Genomic DNA, 22463 nt, shown 5'->3' on the forward strand with positions numbered 1-22463 from the left:
TCTGAAGTACTTTATGAACTGAACAAACAATACTCCTCTAAAGTTCACCGCAGGTTTTGATGCAGCCTTTGGCTTTCTGTGCCCAACGGCCGACAGCCCCCGGAGCTGCGTGTGACAGTTGTTTAACGCTGCGCAGCACACTTATATACAACGCTGGCGGGAGAGAGCGAGAAAATAGTTTACAATTGAATCTGCAGAGGAAATTTGGGTAAGTTCAATGTAATTATCCATTTGGACGCTGGCCAAGGGCTGGGACAACTCAGAGCCACGAGGGAAGCTGCGCAGAGTCACCGGTTCTGCCCATCCTTTGCAAAGCAGCACGTCCTGAGCGCACGACCCAGAGGCCGCACTGGGTGCCTGCAGCAAGGAGCATCCCCGGGATGCCTTGCTTGTCAAAACCAGATCCTATCAAAACGTAAAGCGTTCCAGTTTAAACAAAAATAAAATAGTTATGGCTGCTTCAGCAAGCAGGTTTCAGGCGCTCCTTGTGCACGCATAGAGGATTTTTTTTGCAGGACCTCTGTCCATGTTGGCCAACGCTCCATCTCTGTGAGGAGCTGAAGACAAGTGTCAAAGCAAAACAGCCATCACTTTCTATGAATTACTGAACATGTGTAATTCATTTATCTGTAATATTGTGCTAAACTCAGCTCCAATTAAACAAATGAAAACACCTGCTTAGCACACATAGATCTTTCCATACCTCAGGGGAAGACACATCAGTGTGCTCTGTAGTACAATCTGGCTCATAAGCCTACACAAACAATGCAGAGCTGGGATTTCTTTTCATTTTTGTCTTTAAACGCACACAGGCGAGGAGATAAAAAAAATACAGTGAGGTTTTGAGAGAGGAGTGATTTTTTTTTTGTATTTCTATCTTCAACACACAGAGCTCTGCGCTGTTTAATTGCTCGTGGGGGCAGGGTGAGGGCTGAGGACCCAAGGGCACGCATCTCCCCCAGGCACTGCTGGGATACAATGACTTCACAATGCACAGAAGTTGAATTTCCTCATGTTTTCAAGTTTGGTGGCAAAGTCTAGAAGCAGAAAAATGGATCTCCTACAGGTTTGAGGCAAAGTGACAAGAACCAAAATCATGCCCACACAATTCCTGTGCCATCTCATCCAAGGCATACGGTTGTGCACTGTGTTGTTTTTGGGGTTTTTCTGCAGCAAAATCACAGTTGCAAACTGAAAGTGCTTCTGGTTTTTGTTTTGTTTTCCTTTCCCTCTTTTCTTTTTTTTTTTTCTTTTTTTTTTTTTTTAAAGACAGGGTGGTCCCCTTCACTCACTGCAGAATTAGCAACACAACAACAAAACAATTTTGCAGCTGTCACTGCAGCTCTGATGTGTCCACTGTGGGGCTCTCCCAGAAGAAATTGCTCTGTTTTTCTTCTCGGTAGACACAGCTGAGCGGAGGACTCAAAATGAACACATTTTCCAAGCAACAAGTTCAAGTAAAAAATAACAATGATGGAAGCCATAAACATACCTTGCCTTGTGCTGTCAGCTGCACACGACGGGATTCAGAACTACCTTAGTTGTGCTCTGCGTTGCATTAATGCTCCGGCTCCAAAGAGAATCATTCTGTATCTGGGGGCTACTTCCCAAACCCCACAGCTGAGCTCCGGCCAAGGTGAGTCTTTGGGCCTTTCCTACCATCCCAAAGTCATTGCCATCGCTAAATTAGGGTGGGAGCAGCACCGTCACCCTTGGCAATGCTGTAACCACACAGATCCTCTGCTCACAGGCAGGAGGAACCCGCCCTGGTAGCACTCGATTTGGGCAGCACCCACACCTCCTCTAGCAGAGCACAGAAACCTGAAATTAAAATAAACTGCTTAAAACCCACAGGTATGGGGAGAGATGCAGGAGACCGAGTGCAATGGGACAATCCTTTAACCCGATCCACAAAGTACTCATTGTTCCAGGTTGAGACAAGCAACATAGCAATAAATATTGAGCAAAGGAAGTTAACCTGTATCCACAGCCTTTGAATAAACACAGAAGTTAAAAGTAAAATCAATGCAAGGCCCTTGGCTCTTGCCAACCGGTGCTTTACGTGCACTTGCTTGGCCATGTTTTTACTTTTGGGGATTTTCTCTGCCTTCTTTCTTGATATTCATACTTTCCTTTGTAAACTCCTTATCGCACAACAGAAGGACAAACAGAAGGAGCTGCCAGCACACAATTACATGACACAACTGCTCTGCATTCAGCCAACCTGGGCGCGGATAACCAGGCAGGCACAGACCCAGCACTACCAGGGGCAGTGCTCCATCCCTGCCAGCCACGCAGGCTTTCAGAGCGTTAATTCCAACTCCTCTTTTCAATCACACTATATTCATTTAAACGTTGTTATACTCCGTGGAACCAAGTGTGAGCATCATGCAAAAAGTATTCTGGTCCACAGTGGTGAATACAGCTGTGTAGGCAGAGGGATATTTGTTTTCCAAGTAATTTGTGCACATTCACAAAATTACAGCTGTCTGCAGTTCTCCTGAAATATCTGCCCTGCTGTTTACAAGCCATAAAATATAATTTGTCTTTTGTAGGCTTCCAATTGGTAAATTTGGAAATATATATATACATACATATATACATATATATATATATATATATAAAAGAGCATTTATTTTCTTACACTCAGGCTGGCTGCTCCCCTTACACACTGCACAGACAGCCTGGAGAACACCAGCAGCAGTCCTGAGATGGCAGCAGACACACTGCTGCAGGCTGTCAGTCCCAGGGATCGCTCCTTAGCACACAACAGCCCCATCCCCGAAGAACACCACTCCAAACTGGGTGTGGAACAGCTTCAGGGCCAAGCTGCTCCTTCAGCCCCAGTAGTGGCTGGGAGGGCCACCAGGATGCAGCGCAGCCAGTGATACTGGTGACAACCCACAAAGCAGTGCAGGTGCATCCAGTCCTGCTATCAAAACCAGTGGGATCCAAAGATGAATGCGCGCTGTGGCTGGAAACCAACAGGCTGGGCTGGTGTTATCTGAGCCATTAGGACTCAGCCAAAACACTTCTACTGATTCTTTTTTTATTTCCAGTGAAAGATTAGAAATGTCACACGAGGTGTTTCTGATTTTTGCCTCTTGCTTCATGACCGCGTAGATCGACCTTCCACCCAGAACAACTGACTGCCTCAGTTCCCAAAATACACACCCAAAACATTAGCTCTCCTTTCCTTGTGCCATAACAGGTGGCCCACTGGTGTGCCTGCCCCAATACCAACCGTGAACAACATCCAAATCCCAATGAGCAACAGTACACAGAGAAAAACATCCTGCCAAGAAGTCCCCGTGGGGCTGATGGCTACAGCTGCACAAACCAGTGCAGATGACACTGGCACCAGTGGGTGACTTTGGTGTGAACCAAGCTGCAGGAAGCCAAGCCCAGCTCGGTGGGATCCTGCACTCCAGCATACACCCTGGTGACTGTCACTTACCCCAGGACAAATCCGGCCACAGCTCTTTATCCCAGTGCTGCAACATGTCTGAGATATCCAGTTGGCTGCACGGCTGCAGAGCTGACACCCACATAAGCCACCCAGGTTACCAAGTTAAAGCAGGGTTTTGAGTTCATACTGCTCAAAAAAATACATGCTGTAAGTGACAGAGCCTCCAGACCCCTGTGCCACCTGACGTCCTCCTGGCGTCCTGCCTCCTCACCATCCCATTTCCAAACTTTTTCAGCGAGACGCACTAAACTCAGGATGTAGATTTTCCAATTAGTCTCTGTTTAAACATCTGTTGGTAGACTGCATTTAACATTAGTTATTTGAGCAAAGCACAATTTGATTAGGCTGTCTGAAACGGAGCCAAAGTCTGCAAAATAATAGCTCAATTAAATTTTGTTTTGCTTTCATTTGTCTTGTACTTCCCTGAGTGTGATACAGTTGCATATAATCAAGTAAACTAATTCCTTTCAAAATGAGAGATTTCGGTGCCTTTTCCATCTTCCCTCAAAGTTTATTTAATAATCTATTCCATCTTCTCTATGCTTCATCGAACTTCATCTTGACATAAAGTACATTTCTTTCTTGTGCCTTCAGTCTACTTTAATTTCCTAGGCTTTGAGTGCACTGAGATTATGCGCCATTACCGTTACACCTTAAATAGATCAGTAATTTATAAAGGGCACATTACATTTACTGGGAATATAAAAATATTTCAGCAACACAACAGTTTTTCCTTTGCACACACCACAAAATGTTTTGCCAACCTGATTACACAGCTGTAAAACTGTCAAGCTCCAAAGCCACATCCAAGCACATTCCCAATTGTTTCGCCGGTTTTCCTTTCTACATTTCTACTTACTCTGTTATGTTGCACTTGTTGCCCTGAAACTTCAATATGAGCTCTAGAGATTTAAACACATGAGGTAAACAGCTGCTCTGCTCCGCTCACACAGGCTACATCAAATGCCTTTTCTCTTTCTCCCTCGCTTTTTTCTCAAAGTTGAACTGCTATAACTCAAGTATTTCTGGCCAAGCTGACGGTTTCAGGGCAGAATTTGCTCTGTGATCATCCCTGCAGATCTCTGCAGCGAGTGCACGAGGAGCCCAGACAGCCTCACCACGCTGAGTAGGGAAACCTCATCGCAAGGATTAGGAAAATCACAGCAGCTCAGCTGGCATGTAGCTGTGTGTGTGACGTAAGCTTCAGCACTGAGCACCGAGATGTGAACTTCTACACCCGTGTTACAACAGAAAAAAGCACTCGTTCTTTGAGAGAGGAGATTCTGTTAACTTAGGAGAGTTCTGACACACGTAACTTTGTTTTGTGTTTGCTCAACCTGTTTGTGAACGCAAAAGTAGGAGCTGAGCTGACTGCTGGGCCCTGCCGTGCGCAGCACCACCACCGTGCCGGGAAGCAGCTCCGGTCCGTGGAGATTCACAGTGGGATTTGTCCTATTTAGAATGTAGAGAGCGACTAAATATGACAACCATCTGATGTATGAAAATTATTCACAACCGAAAACAGACAGTCTGGAAATAGCTGGGATGACTTCATTTAGACAGAATTACCCGAATCTGTTTCTAATATACACAGTACACATAATAAATTTTTACAATATGACAAGGAAAACAAACTTAATAAAAGTTCCTGATCTTTTGTTACACAAGCAAGCTACGGCCACGATATGTTTATCATATTTTGCCCATGATCTCACAGCTCGGTAACCAGAGCGAAGCAGCATCCCCAGGTTCGGATCACCGCCCCACAGCCATGCCCGCAGCTCACGGCGGGGCACTTCTGGCTCCCGGCCTCCTCTCAGGCACCGTGCGATGCTGGGAGCTGTGCAGTTCTATTATGAGACTTTGCTTTTTTCCAATTACGCCAGGACTCATCCCGGTAAGAGATTTTTAGCCTGTTTCCTTCACTCCTGGTTATTTGACAAGTGCTTGAAAACCCTGTTATAAACAATATCTGCGGGAAAACAGATGATGCCTTACGATCACAGAAGGTAGTTTTTTCGAGAAGCAAACTTTTCGAGCAGTTCCCAGATGCACCACGTCAATCTCGCCGCTCTCCCATCTCAGCTGGTTCCCCGCCAGGCGCGCTGCCAGCCCGGGCTGCCCCTCGCCGCCCCTTCTGCCCGTGGTACCCGTGCCCACGGCTGGCACGCTGTGCTCCGGCAGCTCTTCTAACCGCTGGACGGGCTCCAGCCCCAGGCACTAATAAGTTTCAGATTGGAGCTGTGTGTGTGTGTGTGTGTGTGTGTGTGTGTCAGAGCCGTGCCACGGGTTGTAGGAGGGGAGGGAAAAAAAGAAAACAACAGTAGTTCAGAAATGCTGCCTGCTCAAATTGACAGCACTGTGACCTCTGCACTTCATCAGAAATTCCTGCAGACTTAGAAAATCAAGGAGGTTGCTTTTATCACACACAGTGAGACTCATATGGAAAAATGGAAACACTACATCACTTGACCTCAGGTTGCCCCCATTTCAACCGCAGATGAATATTGTGTATAAAAATTGTAAATCAATTTGATACGTATTAAAAGAGATTCTCTTTTTCTGTGTCTTTTAATCTCTAGATTTGTTTTTTAAAGTAAGCTAAATGAGGAAGGACTCCATTTCTATAACCGAGTTTTGTTACTCTTAGCCTATTTAGTATCTCTGCATGGTGTTCACATAATTTCCTACACTTTGCTTGCATCAGGAAATAATGAGCAAGCATCACTTACCCAACACTGAGTCACAAATATTTGCCTACATTAACAGAGCATTAAAAGCCATTTTAAACAACTTAGGGAAATCGTGTTAGCCTTTCAACTGTGATTCACTACCATGAGAAATTAAGGAAGTTTTCCACTTTTAAAGGCAAAAATCGTCTGCACAACCTCCCAGCAACAACAGTGGGCCCACAAACAGGCTCTCCTCTCACAGACCCCAACACAAGAGATTTCTTCACTTAATGACATTACTTCCGAAATTTTCCTACACTGAGTGTTGGGCACTTGGAAATTTCAATCTTTTCACATCCTTGAACTCTCATCAACATTTTTTTTTCCAGACTGTGTCAATAAAATTGATTACTTGCAGTTCTGAATTCTGTTCTGCACATGGAAATAAAACAATTTGTTTTAAAGTATTTTCTGAAGAAAGCAGAACTTGGCGATCAGACCTACAAGATCAAAAAAGCACACCGAGGGAAAGAAAACAAAAGGACAAACCAGCCAACAGAGCCCTCCTCACAGAAAGCCAAACAAAAGCAGAACGTCTCCAGCACACAGCAGGGAAGCAGCAGCGCGATGCCATCAGGACGGTGCGACCAAATTGCTGATGCCCACCACCAGCCTCAGCTCCTGGCATATGCATCTCCTGGTAGGACCCGAACGATCTTTTCAGATCATTAATATGTTCGTTAATTTGTTATCAATTCCAACCCGCTGTACTTACGCCTCTCCGTACCGTGGCTCAAAAATGCCCTGACAGCTCTGCTGCAATCACGCACCTAAGGACCCCTGACTAAACAGTTGTTGAGAAGCCTCATACCTACAGCCAATCTGTTGCTTTTACAAGTTTAATCTAGGTATTAAGGAGCTGATTGTGGAACCATGTCGATATAACATCTTCAACCCAGCTGTACATCATATAAACCGCGATAGGAGGGGGCAGGCTCCCATGATTCCTAGCAATAGTGCCTACCTTTAACTCTCCGATCTGTAATACTACAAAATACTGCTCTCATTTTTTTCCCAAGCACAAGTGGACTACCAGCAAGGGTCCAACAGTGTTATTCCTAATTACCTTTTTTTCACTCTTGATCCTGTGGCGCTCATAATTAGTTACCTGGGGCTGCAATCCAATTTGAAGTGATGACAAGAAAGTGATCCATGAAAAAGTAATAAGTTAAATCCAATTTCAGCCTTCCTCTAATTAAATGCACATGGAACTAATGACTCAAACCCTACCATTTCAGTGATAATGGTAATTAGCGAGGTGGGAGTCACTCTCTTTTTTCAACACCGTAGGTGTAAACCACAAGGTAAAATGGCAGGAGCACTCTTAATTACATGTGTCATTTTGTCAGCAATTTACACGTTTCTGACCAGTCAGGAACGTTTCATTTGTTTTCCCCTCGCACGATGCAGACAGCACAGGCCATGCTCTGGCACAGCGAGCGCTGCAACCCGGCAACCTGGCCAGAAATCCCGTCCTTAAAGGTATTCTGCAAATGTTTTGTGTGAAAGCAGAAAACCTGCTATAAAATCACACAGGGGCTGGTCCAGCAGGAGGTGGGGCTGCAGATGCAGGATCCCGGCTTCTGCTCCCCAGCACCCCGGTGCCTCCCAGCATCCGCAGGGCCCCAAAGCATCCCAGCCTCCTTGCATGGGAGAGGCCATGTTGGCTCCATATCCCGCTGCCAGCTCTCACGTGTTGTGCTCCTACAGCCAAGACTTGGACAACCAGCTATTTACAGGGCAATCACGGATTTATTTCGAGAAAAACAAGCACATTTGTCACCTTTCTGCTCAGGCTGAAAAGCTGGAAAGGCCAAGTACTAGAAGCTAAAAAAATGGAAAAGGACAGCAAAAAAAAAGGTCCTGGGTTTCACTGAAAAAAGCCCTCAGCATCAACATTTTCGAGCTGATCTTGTGATTTCGAGGACCTGACTCAGATTTTGTTACGTTTGTGGAGCTGATGATATTAGCACTTCTCAGGCGTATTCCAAGAATTGACTAACACCTATAATTGGGCTGAGGAAGAAAAATAAAGGCAGCCCTTCAGCAGAAACCAGCAATGCTCAACTTTGTTTCATTGCCAAAGGAAAAAAAAAAAAAAACACCAAAAAGATTCAAATGAAATTTTCACGGGTGATCTATTTAAGCACTGCAGAAGTGAAATCTTGACCCAGCTACAAGTTGGTGGCAGAATTTCCATTGGTTTGACTGAGGCCAAATTCAGATAAACTCACATGTTTAAGAGTGAATCAGAGAGACACTCACACAAATCCAATGAATATGCTTGCAAATGTATTTCCCCTTCCAAAATATCTGCTGAGGCATAATTTCTCTGCCAGTTGCTAAATTTACACTATGTAAAAAGGTACAGGACATGTAAAAGCTGAAGCTATAGAACCGTTCCTTCTGTGCTCCAAGTGAAACAGAGAGCACCTTTCCATCCACCCTGCAGTGCTCAGTATGTCATCAAATGAACAATTTCTGTCCTCATAAAGAACAGTACGAATTGCCCCAAACAGCAAGCTGCACAGATTACCTTGCTCTTGCCATTTTCCCTCTCTCTCATCTATTGCTCAAGATACCGAAAAGAAACATGAAGATAACACAGCATGCAAATTAAATTCTACAAAAGCCCGGCCAAGAGCCTGCTTTAAAAAGCACCGGAATGCAAAGGCGAAGACAGCCCTGCCCCTCTGCCTCCCCCAGTCTCACCCTGAAGATCTAAAACAAATTCTTTCCTTGGCCATGACTTAAAGACTGACTTTCTGTTTTGTCAACTGAAAACAGGAGTTTCCATCTTAGTAATGTCACTGTTTCTTCTCTCCAAACACACACAGGTTAACTCGCATACAACAAATCTCATTTTGTAAAGAAGTCAAGTGAGGAGTTTAAATTGCAAGATACTGACTTGGACATCCTAAATCTGTTTTCAGTCCAGTATCCAGCTTTCAGTTCAATGTAACACACAACATTTACGTCTTGAAAAAAAATTGTATTTTTAGTATTGCCAAAACACACATGCACTTTTACTTTCTTGGGAGAAAATGTGTCTCTTGATTTGTTTCCAACCTGTGTGCTCCTGCCAACAACTAAAATGCCTGAAGAACCAAAATGAATAATCGTTAAGAACATCACAGCAATTAAAGCTGCAAATTTTAATCAATATATCTATTAATACAAAGACATATTTATCTTGGCCAGGAAAAATGTGCAAATTCTCAAAATCCTAAGCGTACCTGGCCCACTCAATTATTTGTTTCTCAGTTTCAAGGAGATCTAACATTATGGCAAGTATATTATCAACTGTGCATTAGCCTTTTTTCACTTCAAGTAATTTTTGTGGGTTTGATATTTCTTATATTCTCTTCCCAATTGCTGTTACTAAATCCATTCCTTAACTTTCCATTTTCTTTTTTTTTGAGTGTCATCAGGCTGCGAAACCGGAGGTCACTGCCAAATCTAAAGCACAGCAGTGTGAGATAGGCTCAAAATGTGAGTCATCGTGTATTTGGAGATTTATTTTTTTTTCAGCTATCAGCAGAGCACATCTCCACTCCTGTGTCCAAGTCCTTCTAACAGAGTATCTCAACATTTGCTAAAAGCAGGTCTCTGGGCGCCATTACCGAGGTCAAGAGATCCCCAGGACGACGGCTGACCCACTGCTGTGTGTGTGCCATTCAAGGCAGGCTGACCCAGCAATGCCCTGCCATGCCGGCGCGTATTTAAGCACTGTGGCTATTTGATCGGCCAATAAAGAGGGAACACAGGAAATTATCCACGAGACAATAACAGATTAGCCACACCGCACTCACCAGATTAATTCTGCACATCTGTTTGTGCCAGTCAGGTTTACATGACAAAACATGCATACTGGCATTGAATTGCTCAGCCCACGATGGCTGGGGCTCTCCTTGAGCCAGGCTCTAGCACCGTGGCCCCAAAGGACCAAAGAGCATCTTATTGGGAGACTCAGCCTCAAGCAGCCCCAGTGCATTAGCAAAGCACAAAGATGGTTCGCTTCATTATTCCAGAAAATTTTCCAAAATACGGGCACGTTTCCACCACCCTCGTTATTTATTTTACATACTGTCAGAGCAGGGACTGCCTTGTCAGCACGGTAAGATGCGATGCCGGGGCTGTGGGTGGCTGTGTGTGCAGTGTTACTCCAACACCCTAAGCCAAGGGCCGTGGTTTCCTCACAGCCATACACGGGTGTTATGGATGTGCTGGAGGTCTGTTCTATTCCAGAGGACTTCCAGTACATTTAAGACTGCAAAAGCTCCAGGAGTAAGGAGGAAAAAAAAAAGACTGGGCAGTCAGTCGTTTGAATCAGTGAGTGACAGGCTGGGCCAGCTCTCTGTATACATTAATAAATTAGAATTTTAATTGTGTCTCTGACTGCAGGAGCTGCTCCAGTACTTTAATACGTACCAACAATTGGCTGTGTTATGGAATCCGCGATGTGGCCTTCACTGTTGACCTCTGCAACACAATTCCCAGTCTGACTACGGAAACTGTTTGGTTTGATCCTTTCAACTTATTTGAATCCTGACAAATAAGCTCACAGCTGAAAGGTCAACACAGTCATATTTCATCCTCTGGAGCTATTCTTAAGACATCTGCACAACAAAGCACTTCTTTTAGTACCTGACACTGGACCTAGCCAGCGCAATCTCTCATTAAAAATGTCCCCAGTGGAAGAGTCTATTAAAAGGCATATGGATCAGCTATGGATTTACCAAATAAAATATTTTTGAAAGCATTAATGTAACGGTTTGGATTATGGCCCTCTACACTGCCAATAAAACGTATATTTGCCCAATGACAAAATGCTTCATAGTTTCCAAAAGAATAATAGCTCAGCTATAAAGCGTGAGGTGTTGTCCAGCAGCCTGAGCACAGGAGTGGGAGCCAGGAACTCATGAATCTTAATCCTACCCCTAAAACCAATTCCCTCTGCGATCCTAAGCGAGTCATTTCACCTGCTTCCCTCAGTTTCCCCATCCAGAAGTGGGATAATGCTACTTACTTATCAGACTTTCCTTCTGGGGATGTTTTGGAGATCAGTATTTGCAGAATGCTTTGAAGATGATATCACTACACCAAAGCTAGAAGTTGTCCTTGCTGGACCAAGGGCTGCAGTTAATAGATAATCCTTGCTCAGGCAAAACCTCCCTTAAGTCACGATGAGCTTTATTCAGGTAAGGACTACAGGACTGGGTCTTCTAGCTTGAATGTCAAGGCCTTTAGTGACTCCAGCTCTACCTTCCACCTTCTACTACATATTTAAAGAGACTAGGATCTGTATTTTTGGAGGAAAATAATCTGAAGCACATATACAAGGCAAGAGAAGCAGCAATGCTGTCAGGGAACTCATGGTGATAGTATATCAAACTAAAAAAAAATTAGAAGGAGCAAAACAGACACGAGTTTGACAATGTGCTATGACAACAACTGAAAAAAACATTCGGAAAGAATTTGGGGCTACAGAGGCTGAAGCATCAGATATAGAACAGCAAGATAAGATAAATGTCCCAGCTACAGGGTTTTGTATGACTACAACTGAGCTGCTGTATTCAGTAACTTATTATCAAAAGCACAGTGACACACTGCATTTGCAAAGAGAGCAATAATAAACGCAATAACCAGCTGCAAGCCAGAGAAGTGGTCAAGGGTCTACAAGTGCCGGTTTACGAAACATAAAGATCTAGATACATATAATTTGCCAAAACTGGCAAGTACATGTTAGTATCTCAGATGTTTGAGGAGTGTGAACACGAGGCAAGGCAAGGGACTGACTCAGTATTTATACAAGCAGTATTACTTGGAGCAAGAGGACGGAATTAAAGTGGAAAGTTCCTGAGTGCGTGCTTTGTTATGGAAAACCATCCGAAGGAAAATAATAGCGGTCCCACCACCACTTGGGATTTCTAACACGAGAATAGCAAAAAAAGGAAAATATGATACATGACCTAATAGGTCTTTTTTGTCTTTAACTCCTATGATTTATCCCACAAGACTAGCAGAATGCACTCCAAAGCCGCGTATGTGTGCATACATCTTCTGTTTGGGAGTGCTGTATTGGTTTTAGCTTTCTGAATTCATAACAGCGCAAAGCCTGGTAATATTCAGATTTTGCTCATGAAGATGTCCATAAATCAGCAGAAAATAAAAGGGAAAAAAACCACACTGATGATATGATATCCTAACATTTTCCCAATATCCTTGACACAGCAAATCAACAGTTTGAGCGAACACAGACTACAAACTGAAAAGCAATCAAACAGAAATGTTAACGCAAATCTCCTATGCGAACTGACACTGTAACAAAAGCTATTCCATTTTGTAATAATCCACCCCTACTAGACACTAGGAGTACACACTGCAGATCTGTAAAGACATCATGGGTGGGATTTTCAAGAGCATCTAGCTGCTCCCACATACGTGAGCCACAGCTGCTGTCACTTCCCCTGGAGGAAACTGGTTCAAAACCAGATGCTCCTGAAAGTCTCATGCCAGCACTCACAGTGAAAGCATCCACTCAGCTTCCACTCACAGGAGCCCCCCACAAAGCACAAAGGCTGCCTTACCTGCAGGGCCGGCTGTTTGTCATTCCTCTTCGGAGACTTTAATCCACTAACTTGCTGCTGCTGCTGCTGTTGTTGCTGCTGTTGCTGCTGCTGCTGCTGTTGTAGTAGAAGTTGCCGTGCTACCTGGAGAGCCTGTGAGGAAAGAGTTTTGAAAACTGAGTTTGCAGCAGAGAAGAGGTGGGCAGTTACAGGCACAGCATTTGGTCAAGACACCCTTTGAGTCACTGGGCACCACAACAGTCCCAAAGCACATCCACCCAGGAAACACTGCAGCATTGAAAACATCTCAACACAACAAGGTGACATCCACCCAATGCATCTCCCATTTTGACCACGGAGAAGAACAGCAGCATCTCAAGTTCAGCTTCTGTGTGGGTACTAGGAGTAACCCCAGAAGTCCCCGCAGTGACACCACTGGGTTACTGACACCCTGCTCCTGGAGCAGCTCACAGCCCTGTGTGCTCCCTAGCAGCCCTGTGTGCTAATGGCTTTCATGCTCCTCTTCTGCAGGGTTCAGGGCAGGTTTACAGAAGGGCACGTATCACCACCTGCTCTCCTGAGCAGCACAGGAAGGCAGAGAAGTTTCTAGAAAGCTATGGCAGGAGGCCTGTGGGAGAGCAGCAAAGGGACGCTGCAGTGTTACGCGATGGAGGGATGAGGACACAGTAACCAAAAGTACCAGCAGTGCATCACTCAGTGGTAGATCTCTGCACAGTTCCTCACAAAGGGAGAGAAAAGCAGTGCCAAGCACAGGAGCCAGCTGCTCTGTGAGGCCCAAGTTCCTCATCAGGTGGGGTAAAAACAGCAGGAGGGAAAGCAGGAAAAGGAGCAAGTACATCCTCTTCTGCACTGGTCCAAATGACCAAAAGATGAGGCTGACCCCTTGGCTGTGGCCCGGCCAAGGCTCAGCTGTGAGATGGCAGCCCTTGGCTCCTGCAGGCTCCACCAGCCGGACGCGGGCTTCCTTGGTCTCCTTGGAGACGTTCAGTACATGCGTAGGTGGAAAAGTGGGAAGGCTGAAGACTTCATTAATGTAAAACAAGAAAAATAGTCCCTGTGCAAGATGCCTACATGGAAGGAGGGAAAAAGCCTTCCCCACTCCTACTGTGTACGCTCTCCGAGTGATTTAATTAATACCTATTTAATTAAGGAGTCAGATATGCTTCATGCATCTCCAAGCTGCCAAGTGCTCCATGGCCATGTGGAGCACAGCGTGGCCCTGAGGATGAGGCGCACACTGCAGGGCCTGCAGGCCTGGAGCCGCCATCCCGCAGCGCAGCCTGGCTTCTGATGGGACGTGGCACCCGGAGCTGTGCTGCCAGAGCACTGACAATGGCAGGGAGCTGGGGAAGAGACCTCATCACACTCAGCTACACTGTCTGTCCCAGCATAACGACAAGTCTCCACTGGATCAGAAAGACTCTTCCCAACAGAGCCTGGCTTGCAGAAGCTGAAATCGGACTTGGCGTTTCCAGGTGGGCAGCTGATGCTTCGTGCACCCGCAGCACCTCAAACATGGTGCAATAAAAGGCAGCCAAGGAAGACTTTATGCTGAAAGTGCTAAGTGCCGTTAAAAAACGCAATTTTTATTGAATTGGCTTATTTAGCTGTTAAGGCAGCTTCAAGGGTGGGCAGGAAAAAAATGCTACAAAATGTAAAGGGATGGGCAACAAATACTCACCTACTTAACAGGGGTGTTGTATGGCTTATTTAATTAATGAATACTTGTAAAGCACTCTGAGTTGCTCAGACAAGAAGCTCTATACCACACAAACGCAACATGTTATTATATATTATTAAGACTGGCTCTGCAGAAGAATAATTCCAGGTAAATGTGCAATCAAATGATCATTCTACTTCCCAGTAATTGGATTCAACAGGCCAAAAAAACCACGGAAGCCTTTCTTTAATCATACACTAAACAATCAGAACATCCGTAACCTTTCAAGCTACAGCCTTTTTGAATAAAACATCATCAACTTATAGATATTATTCCAAAAAGAACCAGCCACCATATGTGTTGTCTCTTTGAAATACAGTTGCTATAGCAGACCCTGCATGCATTTCATGTGATATGATCATATTCTATCCGTTCTGGCAGCTGAGAGGTTGCACAACTAAAATTGGCTGCCAGAAATGTTTGAAGATTCCCAGAAACGAGTAGCCGTGCAAGAAATGCCTGCTTTCTGCTGGAGTGGCCAGGCCGGCACAGATCTCTGCCCGCCGGTGGGGAACTGGGGGAGCACTCAGTGCTCTGCCCCGCTCCTGTTGCACCCGCACAGCCATGCACCATTCAGGGACAGATGAGGCAGCTGTGAGGAGCGGTGTGGATGGACACGAGCAGCAAAGGCAGGATGACAGAGGTGTAGGTGAGTGCACAGCTTGGCAGATTGTGGCTTGAAACAGCATTTCCCTCAGCTTTTCTCTCAAGATGCTGCTCTTCTGTTCATAAATAAGCGGCAGCAATAAAAGCTAAGCTTGTGACGAGCTTGGGTTTAAGATGTGGAAGGTTGTTTGCAGCTCAGATCTCATTCTCACCAAACATCTGTGTCAAACTACTGTGTCTATGGTGGGATCCCAACTCACTTATCCTTTCTGGATTTCACTGCTCACTCCTTCTCATCTTGCAACAAGAACACCTACTCCATCCCTTCGAAGCCTCATCCACACCCCTTGCACACAATGGGATGTGTGAAGGACAGCTAGCCCTGTTCAGAAAACTGCTCAGCCACACAGAACACCAATGATGATGCAGAGGGAAATCAATTCGACGATAAAGTCGGTCCCACAACTCTCATCAGCACAGAGATTCACGAGCAGGCCTGTACATTAATAAAGCTTCCTGTGGGAGTAGATGTTGCGTTTGATTTGCATGTGAATTCAATGCTAGCGAAAAGTGCCAGACTGTCAGACATGGAGACCGAAGTCTCTTATCTTTCCAAAAGCTTCTGTAGCAGTTTCCCCACATTTCCTTAATCATCTGCCTTGTCCTCAACTTAGTGAACAGGCAGTAGAGAGTAAAGCTGGACTCGGTTCAACTCCTGCTGCTGCCAAGTCCCGAAACAAGGGTGCCAGGACTATTTACCGCTAGCCAGCAGCTCTACTAATGTGGTCCTTTCCTTGCGAGCGGGTGCTCTGACATCTCCAAGCTCTTCTCATGCATTCCTCCCGACTGCCATAGCTACCGCCTAAATCTACACGACATGCGTGCACTTCCACAAGTGAACAAGTGCTGGGGCTGCAGTAAATCAGCCCCAACTGGTGCAACACTGCGCTCGCTAGCAGCCAGCAGGTAGGGACATCAAGAGCACCCGATGCCACCCAAGCTCCCTGAGCAAGTACACCCAAGCAGCAATCCCAGCCTCCAGCAGATACTACTACACTGCTTTGGCAATCATCCTCCCCTCCGCACAGCAAACAGAAAATCTCTCCACTTAGCAAAGAAAGGGAAAGAAAAGCGTCCCCTAACAAGCGCATCTCCTAAGTGCCACAATTCTTGTTTAACTGTAAGACGCAAACAATTTGGGGTAGCTATCAACACAGATTTCAAAAGATGACTTCAGTAAAAGGCTCGCTACCAACCGAGTCATCTTGATTCTGCTCTGTGCTACGCCTAAATGCAAGATACGGCGCAAGTCCTGAGCTGATTTCTTATCCGCTGGAAATCACCGAGAGATAAGGAGATTTTCTTGCGTAAAACAGAACAGTAAGAAGGCAGTTGAAATGTTGCATTTCAGAGACGTTACACAAACTTGGAATGGTATCTGGGAGCAAACGTTGGCGGCCACCTAACTCGGGTAAAATGTTAGCACCAAACTCACTATGAGGTGAATCCGGACACACTGAACGATGCCACAGATCTGAGTCGCAGCAGTACTGAGGCAGAAAGCCCCCCTGGACCCTCTCTCCCTATGCTCAGGGCAGTGGCAGTCCTTTCCTGTTTGCCAGCTATTGAAGCATTAGGGAAAAAACAAAGTGCACGCCTGAGATGACCAAGACAATTTTATTGCAAGATAGATGAGAACGCGACTTGTTTGCCCAGCTGTTGTTTGCCCAGAACATCCGGCACTGTTATCACTGAAGTTACTGGTGTAATTTGACATTTTCACGCAAGCAATTCAATCTTTCTGTTTCACCATCCTCTTAAGGGAAGTTTTGCTCCACAAGTAAGAATGCAGCGCTGCCTCTGCCTTCAACTGACCGGAAAGTCCTGATTGAGGATGGGAGCTGGGACAGGGAAATACAGTGGAAAAAGGGAGTAGAACTTCAGAAATAGAAGTATTGCTAAAAAGCCATACACTTGCTTACTGTATTAGTACATAAGGAAAACAGTAACAAGATCCAGTCCTATGGAGCCTGTTGCTAACTTGTTCCACCGCTGGAGCCAGTACAACAAGGCAGTGACTTCCAAACTGTTTTTCCATCAGCCTATTGAGGAAGAAGACTTCAAGCTCCTCCCTTTCCATCTGCTGGAGTTGATAATAACATCAATCAGCTCTTAATGAATTAAGAAGACCTACAGCTATGAGGGAGCAACTCCAGTGGGAGGAGAAGCTTGTTCCTGCACCTGTGCATGGGAAGGCTGCTCTGGCCACGGCAGGGAAACAGAGGACACGAGGAGAGGAGTACGCATTGGTGCAAGGCAACCAGGAGATGAGCACCCAGCAGAAGCTGTGTCTGCCATACCCTGCTGCATCCCAGGGTGCTTGGCTGCCTCTGCAATGAGGAACCATGCACAAAGAAGTTGCAGGGAGGGCATAAAATGAAATCCCATGTGTTTTTCCAGATTCCTAAGGATTTTGGGCCTTTCCAGGTGGACAAAGCTGCCCATCAGGAGAGCAACTTGAGAAAGAAGGAAGGAAGCGTTCCCAGAAATCAGAGCCGGTCCCACGGCCATCTGAAGTGTCTAAGCAATAAATCTGCGAAGTTGCTCGCCAGCCAACATAATCATTATTTCAGTTATGGTCATTAGAACACAAAACACAACACAACAAGAAGAGGGAGATGAGACAGAAGATATTCGAAGGGCAAAAACTACCCTTGGAAAAAATGTGCTGGCACCTCACTCCAGGCTGCAGAAGCGAGGTGCTCCTACTGCCCTCCCAGAACAACGCCCGGCCGCACCCTTACGCAGCCGGGATCACTGGAGGAGCCCGGCTCCACATCCCCAGGCACGCCACATTCCCACCATTGGTTTTTCCCAATTTTCCCAGCGGCTTGAGGCACACAGGGACGGCCAGTGTGGCAGCTAACGGCCTCCCAGCACCGGCACAGCTGAAACCGAAGGGCTCCTCGCTGCCACTGAGCAAGACGAGTACCTTTGTTTCTCCAGAGCGGGACGAGGGGCAATTTAGGCTCAGCCAGCACTTTCTCTTCCTTCTCAGCTCCCATCTGTCCTCACACCCCGCTCGCTCTGCAGCTGCTCCGAGCGGAGCAGCAAGACGCAGCTCGCAAGCTCCGACGCCCGGATGCAGTGAGGCTCGGAGCTGCCTCGTGTCTCTCCCACTCCTGCCTCCTCTGCTCCCCTCCGCGACACCTCCTCTCTGGGAGCAGCAGATGTAGGGGAGCGCTGGGAGGAGGCGGGCGCGCAGAGGGAACTCGCACGTTGGAGGGGAGCCCTGCTGCAGTTCTGCTCCGACAGCCTGAGCCCAGCAATGTGTGGAAACGGCGAGGAGCGGAGCAGTAGGCAAAAGGGAAAGAAAAAAAAAAAAAAGAAATAGTGCAAAGCGACAGCAGTGGGTAGTGCTGTTCCTCTGGGAGGAACAGAACAGGGGGAGGTGAGAACAACCGACTAGAGAGGATAGGAAAGGAACCAAAACGAAGAGGAGGAATGAAATGTAGAAGATGCAAAAGAGAGAAGCAGATGTTCTTGCAGCACTTATTCCCCCTGACATTCGTACCCAGCCCCTTCATCTTCCTCCAGAACTGGGAAGCGAGCCGCTATGTACTGCTTCCCTGTACCCCCATCCTGGCCCTCAGTGCCACGCACCACAACAAGCAGAGGCCGAGAGCCCCAGCAGCGCTCCCCAGCACCGTGGTGGGGAAGAGCTGAAGACCCAAACCCCGGTCTGCCCTGCAAGGTGCCACAGAAGGATTCTGGGGGCTCCTGCAGCCCCACTCAGCCACAGCTCTGCAAGTCTGGCTCCCAGCAAGGGGCCACCAGCCAGCTCCTCAGCCAGCAGAGCTGCAGCAGCAAGCCTGCGCTCGAACACAGCGATCTGCCGGCCCCCAAGGCTCTGCTCAGACACTACGCTTAGCCAAGTGACTAATGGGTGATTCCCATGCTGGAAAAAGAGAAGGGACCTGGAGGACCACGTGTACAAACCCCGACTCACATCCTGTCCCTGAAGTGACAGGGGTCAGCCTTAGAGCAAGGGAGCTGGCAGCATGCCTCGTGCTGAAGCATCTCCTAGAATAGTTCAGTCATAAGGAAAGAAGATGAGGCTTTTTTCTTCAGCAGACTTAGCTTCTTTCCTCTGGAATAGACCCTGGCTATCGGCTATGGAGATTCCCTCCAGAAAAAGGCACTGGAAACACTTTGTTTCAAACCTCTCTGATGGAGCTGCCTGTGCCCACCTCCATCCCCAGGGGTAATGAGGTTACTCCAACAGAGGACAAGCAGATTGAGTGCTCCCATCCCATCCCCAAGGTTGGCAGGGCTCTGCTTAGTGGCAGGGACCTGCCTCACACAGAAGGAAAGAATGGATTCATCTCCAAACATGATTTTAACTTGATACCTTAACCACGGATTCCAGCAACCTGGGGGGAAAGGTGGTCAAGGTCTTTTATTCAAATATCACGGGACGTGAGTGGGAGAGAAGGGAACAGACTGCAACAGAGCAGAAGGAGAGGTCAAATTCTGCAGGCACCCAAAACGTGTGAGCCCCCAACCAGCCACAGCAATGACAAAGGCTACAAAAATCCCATTCTTGAGGCACAAATGAAACCCTCAGGCGGTTGTACTGTAAAAACACCTTCTGTCTCCTCTTCTAAAGAGTCACAGTCAAGACTCATCAAAGCCATTTTAAAAGCATCTGGCAAAAAGTTCCCAAACATTAAAAATGGCTCTCTTTATTTTGGCATGTCAAGATTCACAGCATGTAGCGGTCTGTACCAGCAAGAAAGGAGGGATGGGCCAACACATCCTGGTAAAATGAGAAAGGATACAAATCTTGGCTCCCAGCACAAACTGAACCAGAACTGAACTATGTCTGAGCGATGAAAAAAATCTTATGGGATTTCCAGCTCGTTTCTGTAGGCTCGAGATCAGATTCTGAACTACTGTGTTTATCCAAAAGTGAACCAGACCTTTGAATATTTGGAGGACTATTCACTGCTGAGCAGCGTTTTTCTTGGATGTCAAAAGCACGGGAAGTTCTCATATTTTTTAATAGGGAAGAGGGTAAGGTGGGGGGGAGAAGCAAGAGTGCCTTTCTGTTGCTACAACATAAATAGTACATTGCATACAGCTGCTCGCACGCTTCCCCGTGCAGTCAACAAAAGAAGGCACACAGCCGAAGCTTGTTTTCCAAAACATCCTGTGACAAACCTGTGCTCACCAACACAGCCCGTCACTGCGGCTCATCACCGCTGCTGGCGGAGCGAAGGAAACACGGTGCTGGGACAGCCCCAACGTGGGGAACCAGTGCTGCAAGTCACACCGCGGGGCTTCAGCGCGTGCTGCTGCCTGACTCAGGGCAGCTCCTCCGAGCCTTGTTTTAAAGGCTGTGGTAGGGCAAAAAAACAGGCAAAGCTCAGAAAGAGGCGACAAAAGTGATTAGAGGCCTCAGCAGATAGGAGGGAAGATTGATAACGGTGGGAGTGTTTAGTTTAGCGGGAGATGAGTAAGAGGGGAGATGATAAAAGTACACAAATTGTGACTTGGCCTGAGAAGGTACATCTGGAGCTGGTTGCCATTTCTCATAATGCAAGAGAAAGGGGATGTTCAACCAAATCAGGAAGCAACAACAACAACAACAAAAAATTAGAACAGATAAAGGGATTTTTTTTTCCTTTCTTAATACACAACTCATAATTACCCTCTGGAACTTACTGTCACAAGATATCACCAGTGCCAGGAGCCTGGGGAGGATGCAAAGAGAGGATTAGACGCTTGTACAGATAGTAATGAGAGCATTTACAGCTACCTTTGGAGAGATAAAAATATAAACCAGGGTACAAATGTTGATGCTTCAGGGTACATGCCAACCCTTCAATGCTGTGGGTCAGGAGGAAGCTTTCCCCTGCAGACAGAGCCGTACCTCTCTCCCCTCATCTCCTGCAGCCCAGGGCTACCATGGGGACACAGCCATCCTTCGGCCCTTGGGTCCCTCATCCCCAGGAGGCTGCAGCTCCATTCTGGTCCCCAAAATTACTTCTGGGACACGGGGGCAGCTGGCCATACCTCCTGGTCCCCAGCCGCATCACCTGGCCCCTAGCTGCTTATTTCCTCTTTTTCCTCACGTCACATGTAAGTTTCAGGTCCTCATTTTACAGGCCCTTCCTCTCCCTGGTAGCTGCACTGCCATTTCTCCCTCCCTCAAAGCAAAGCCCCTGGTGATGCACAAAGGCAGGTTTGAAGGCAGTCGGCCTATTACACTTCTACCTACCTGCACAAGGCGAAACAAACCCAGCTCAGTTTCCTTTCATGTGCATGACAGTCTTAACTTGTTTCTTTTAATCCCGTAAAAGCAGCTAAAGCACACAAGTCACTTCCCAGAGATGAGCAACCTGTATTTACTTCCTGACAGTGATTCAGGGACGAGAATGAGCGTCGTCCCAAGCTGGCATTACACGGGAAACCTACACGCTATGTGCTACACAGCCGGCATTTAGAAAAGAATCGCATCAAACAACACGGTCCATAACGGCCTAAAGGCAGCAGCAGCTCCTCCTGCACAGACGCAGCGGTGGAAGAAGGACCCCAGCAGTGCTCGGAGTGCCCTCAGGAACCAGCGCCCTGCTACCCAAAGTGCGGCTCAGAGGGCTGTGGATGTGCTGAGGCAGAGGCGGCTACGTAATAAATCCAGCAAATCCAGAGGGCTGAGGCAGTAATCCATGGAAACATTCCACACAAGAGGGATTTTTAAGTGCGTTTAATTCCCAGCTGCAAACCTAATAAGCTTCCAGAAGGTGGAGACCACTGAGCACAAGGGGTTAATGGCCTCGCTAAAGAAAATGACACACATAATTTCCTTTTATCATAAAACAATACGTTTATTATTTTCTGTGTATCTGTTAAAGGGCACGGCCTTCTGAGTGGAAAACAAAACACAGCTCGGTCACATGTTTATTTGCTTCAGCTACTCCCTTTCCCTTCTGATAAATAATCAAACATGCCATCCAGAAAAAACAAAACCAGTGAGCTGGGAAATTTGATGGTCATCAAATAGACTGAGATACCAAGAAAAGCAGCCCACTGTTCCCACAGCGAGTTCTCTGCCCCACACCTACACTAACATCTGAGTAAATAACTTCAGTCACTCTTTCCATTTTCCCCATGCAATTACTCCTACTGTTAAACAAATTGTCCTTAAGGCAGTTGCAAACACCATTTTTTTTTCCTGCAAAGTAGAACAACTTCTGAACATTAAAAAGCCAGACTAGCAATATATTTTAAAAATATGTTTGTTGTACTTGCGGTTTGGCTGCTCACACAGCTGGATTTCTCTC

General features: G+C 46.5%; 1 protein-coding gene across 12 annotated transcripts in view; it reads right to left on the minus strand.

The window, feature by feature from the left end:
- Positions 1-22463, minus strand: part of FOXP1 (forkhead box P1) — a 341328-nt gene that overhangs the window by 91453 nt on the left and 227412 nt on the right. For all 12 annotated transcript variants that reach the window (XR_014886272.1, XM_085235545.1, XM_085235546.1 and 9 more), the window contains one exon: positions 12792-12923. Coding sequence is in view for 11 of the 12 variants with exons in the window: in XM_085235545.1 (XP_085091671.1) it covers positions 12792-12923 (132 nt within the window). In the remaining variant the exon portion in view is untranslated. The remainder of the gene's footprint in view (positions 1-12791; positions 12924-22463) is intronic.

The sequence above is a fragment of the Meleagris gallopavo genome, chromosome 14 (genome assembly GCF_905368555.1).
Source record: "Meleagris gallopavo chromosome 14, MGAL_WU_HG_1.1, whole genome shotgun sequence".
NCBI classification, from domain to species: domain Eukaryota; kingdom Metazoa; phylum Chordata; class Aves; order Galliformes; family Phasianidae; genus Meleagris; species Meleagris gallopavo.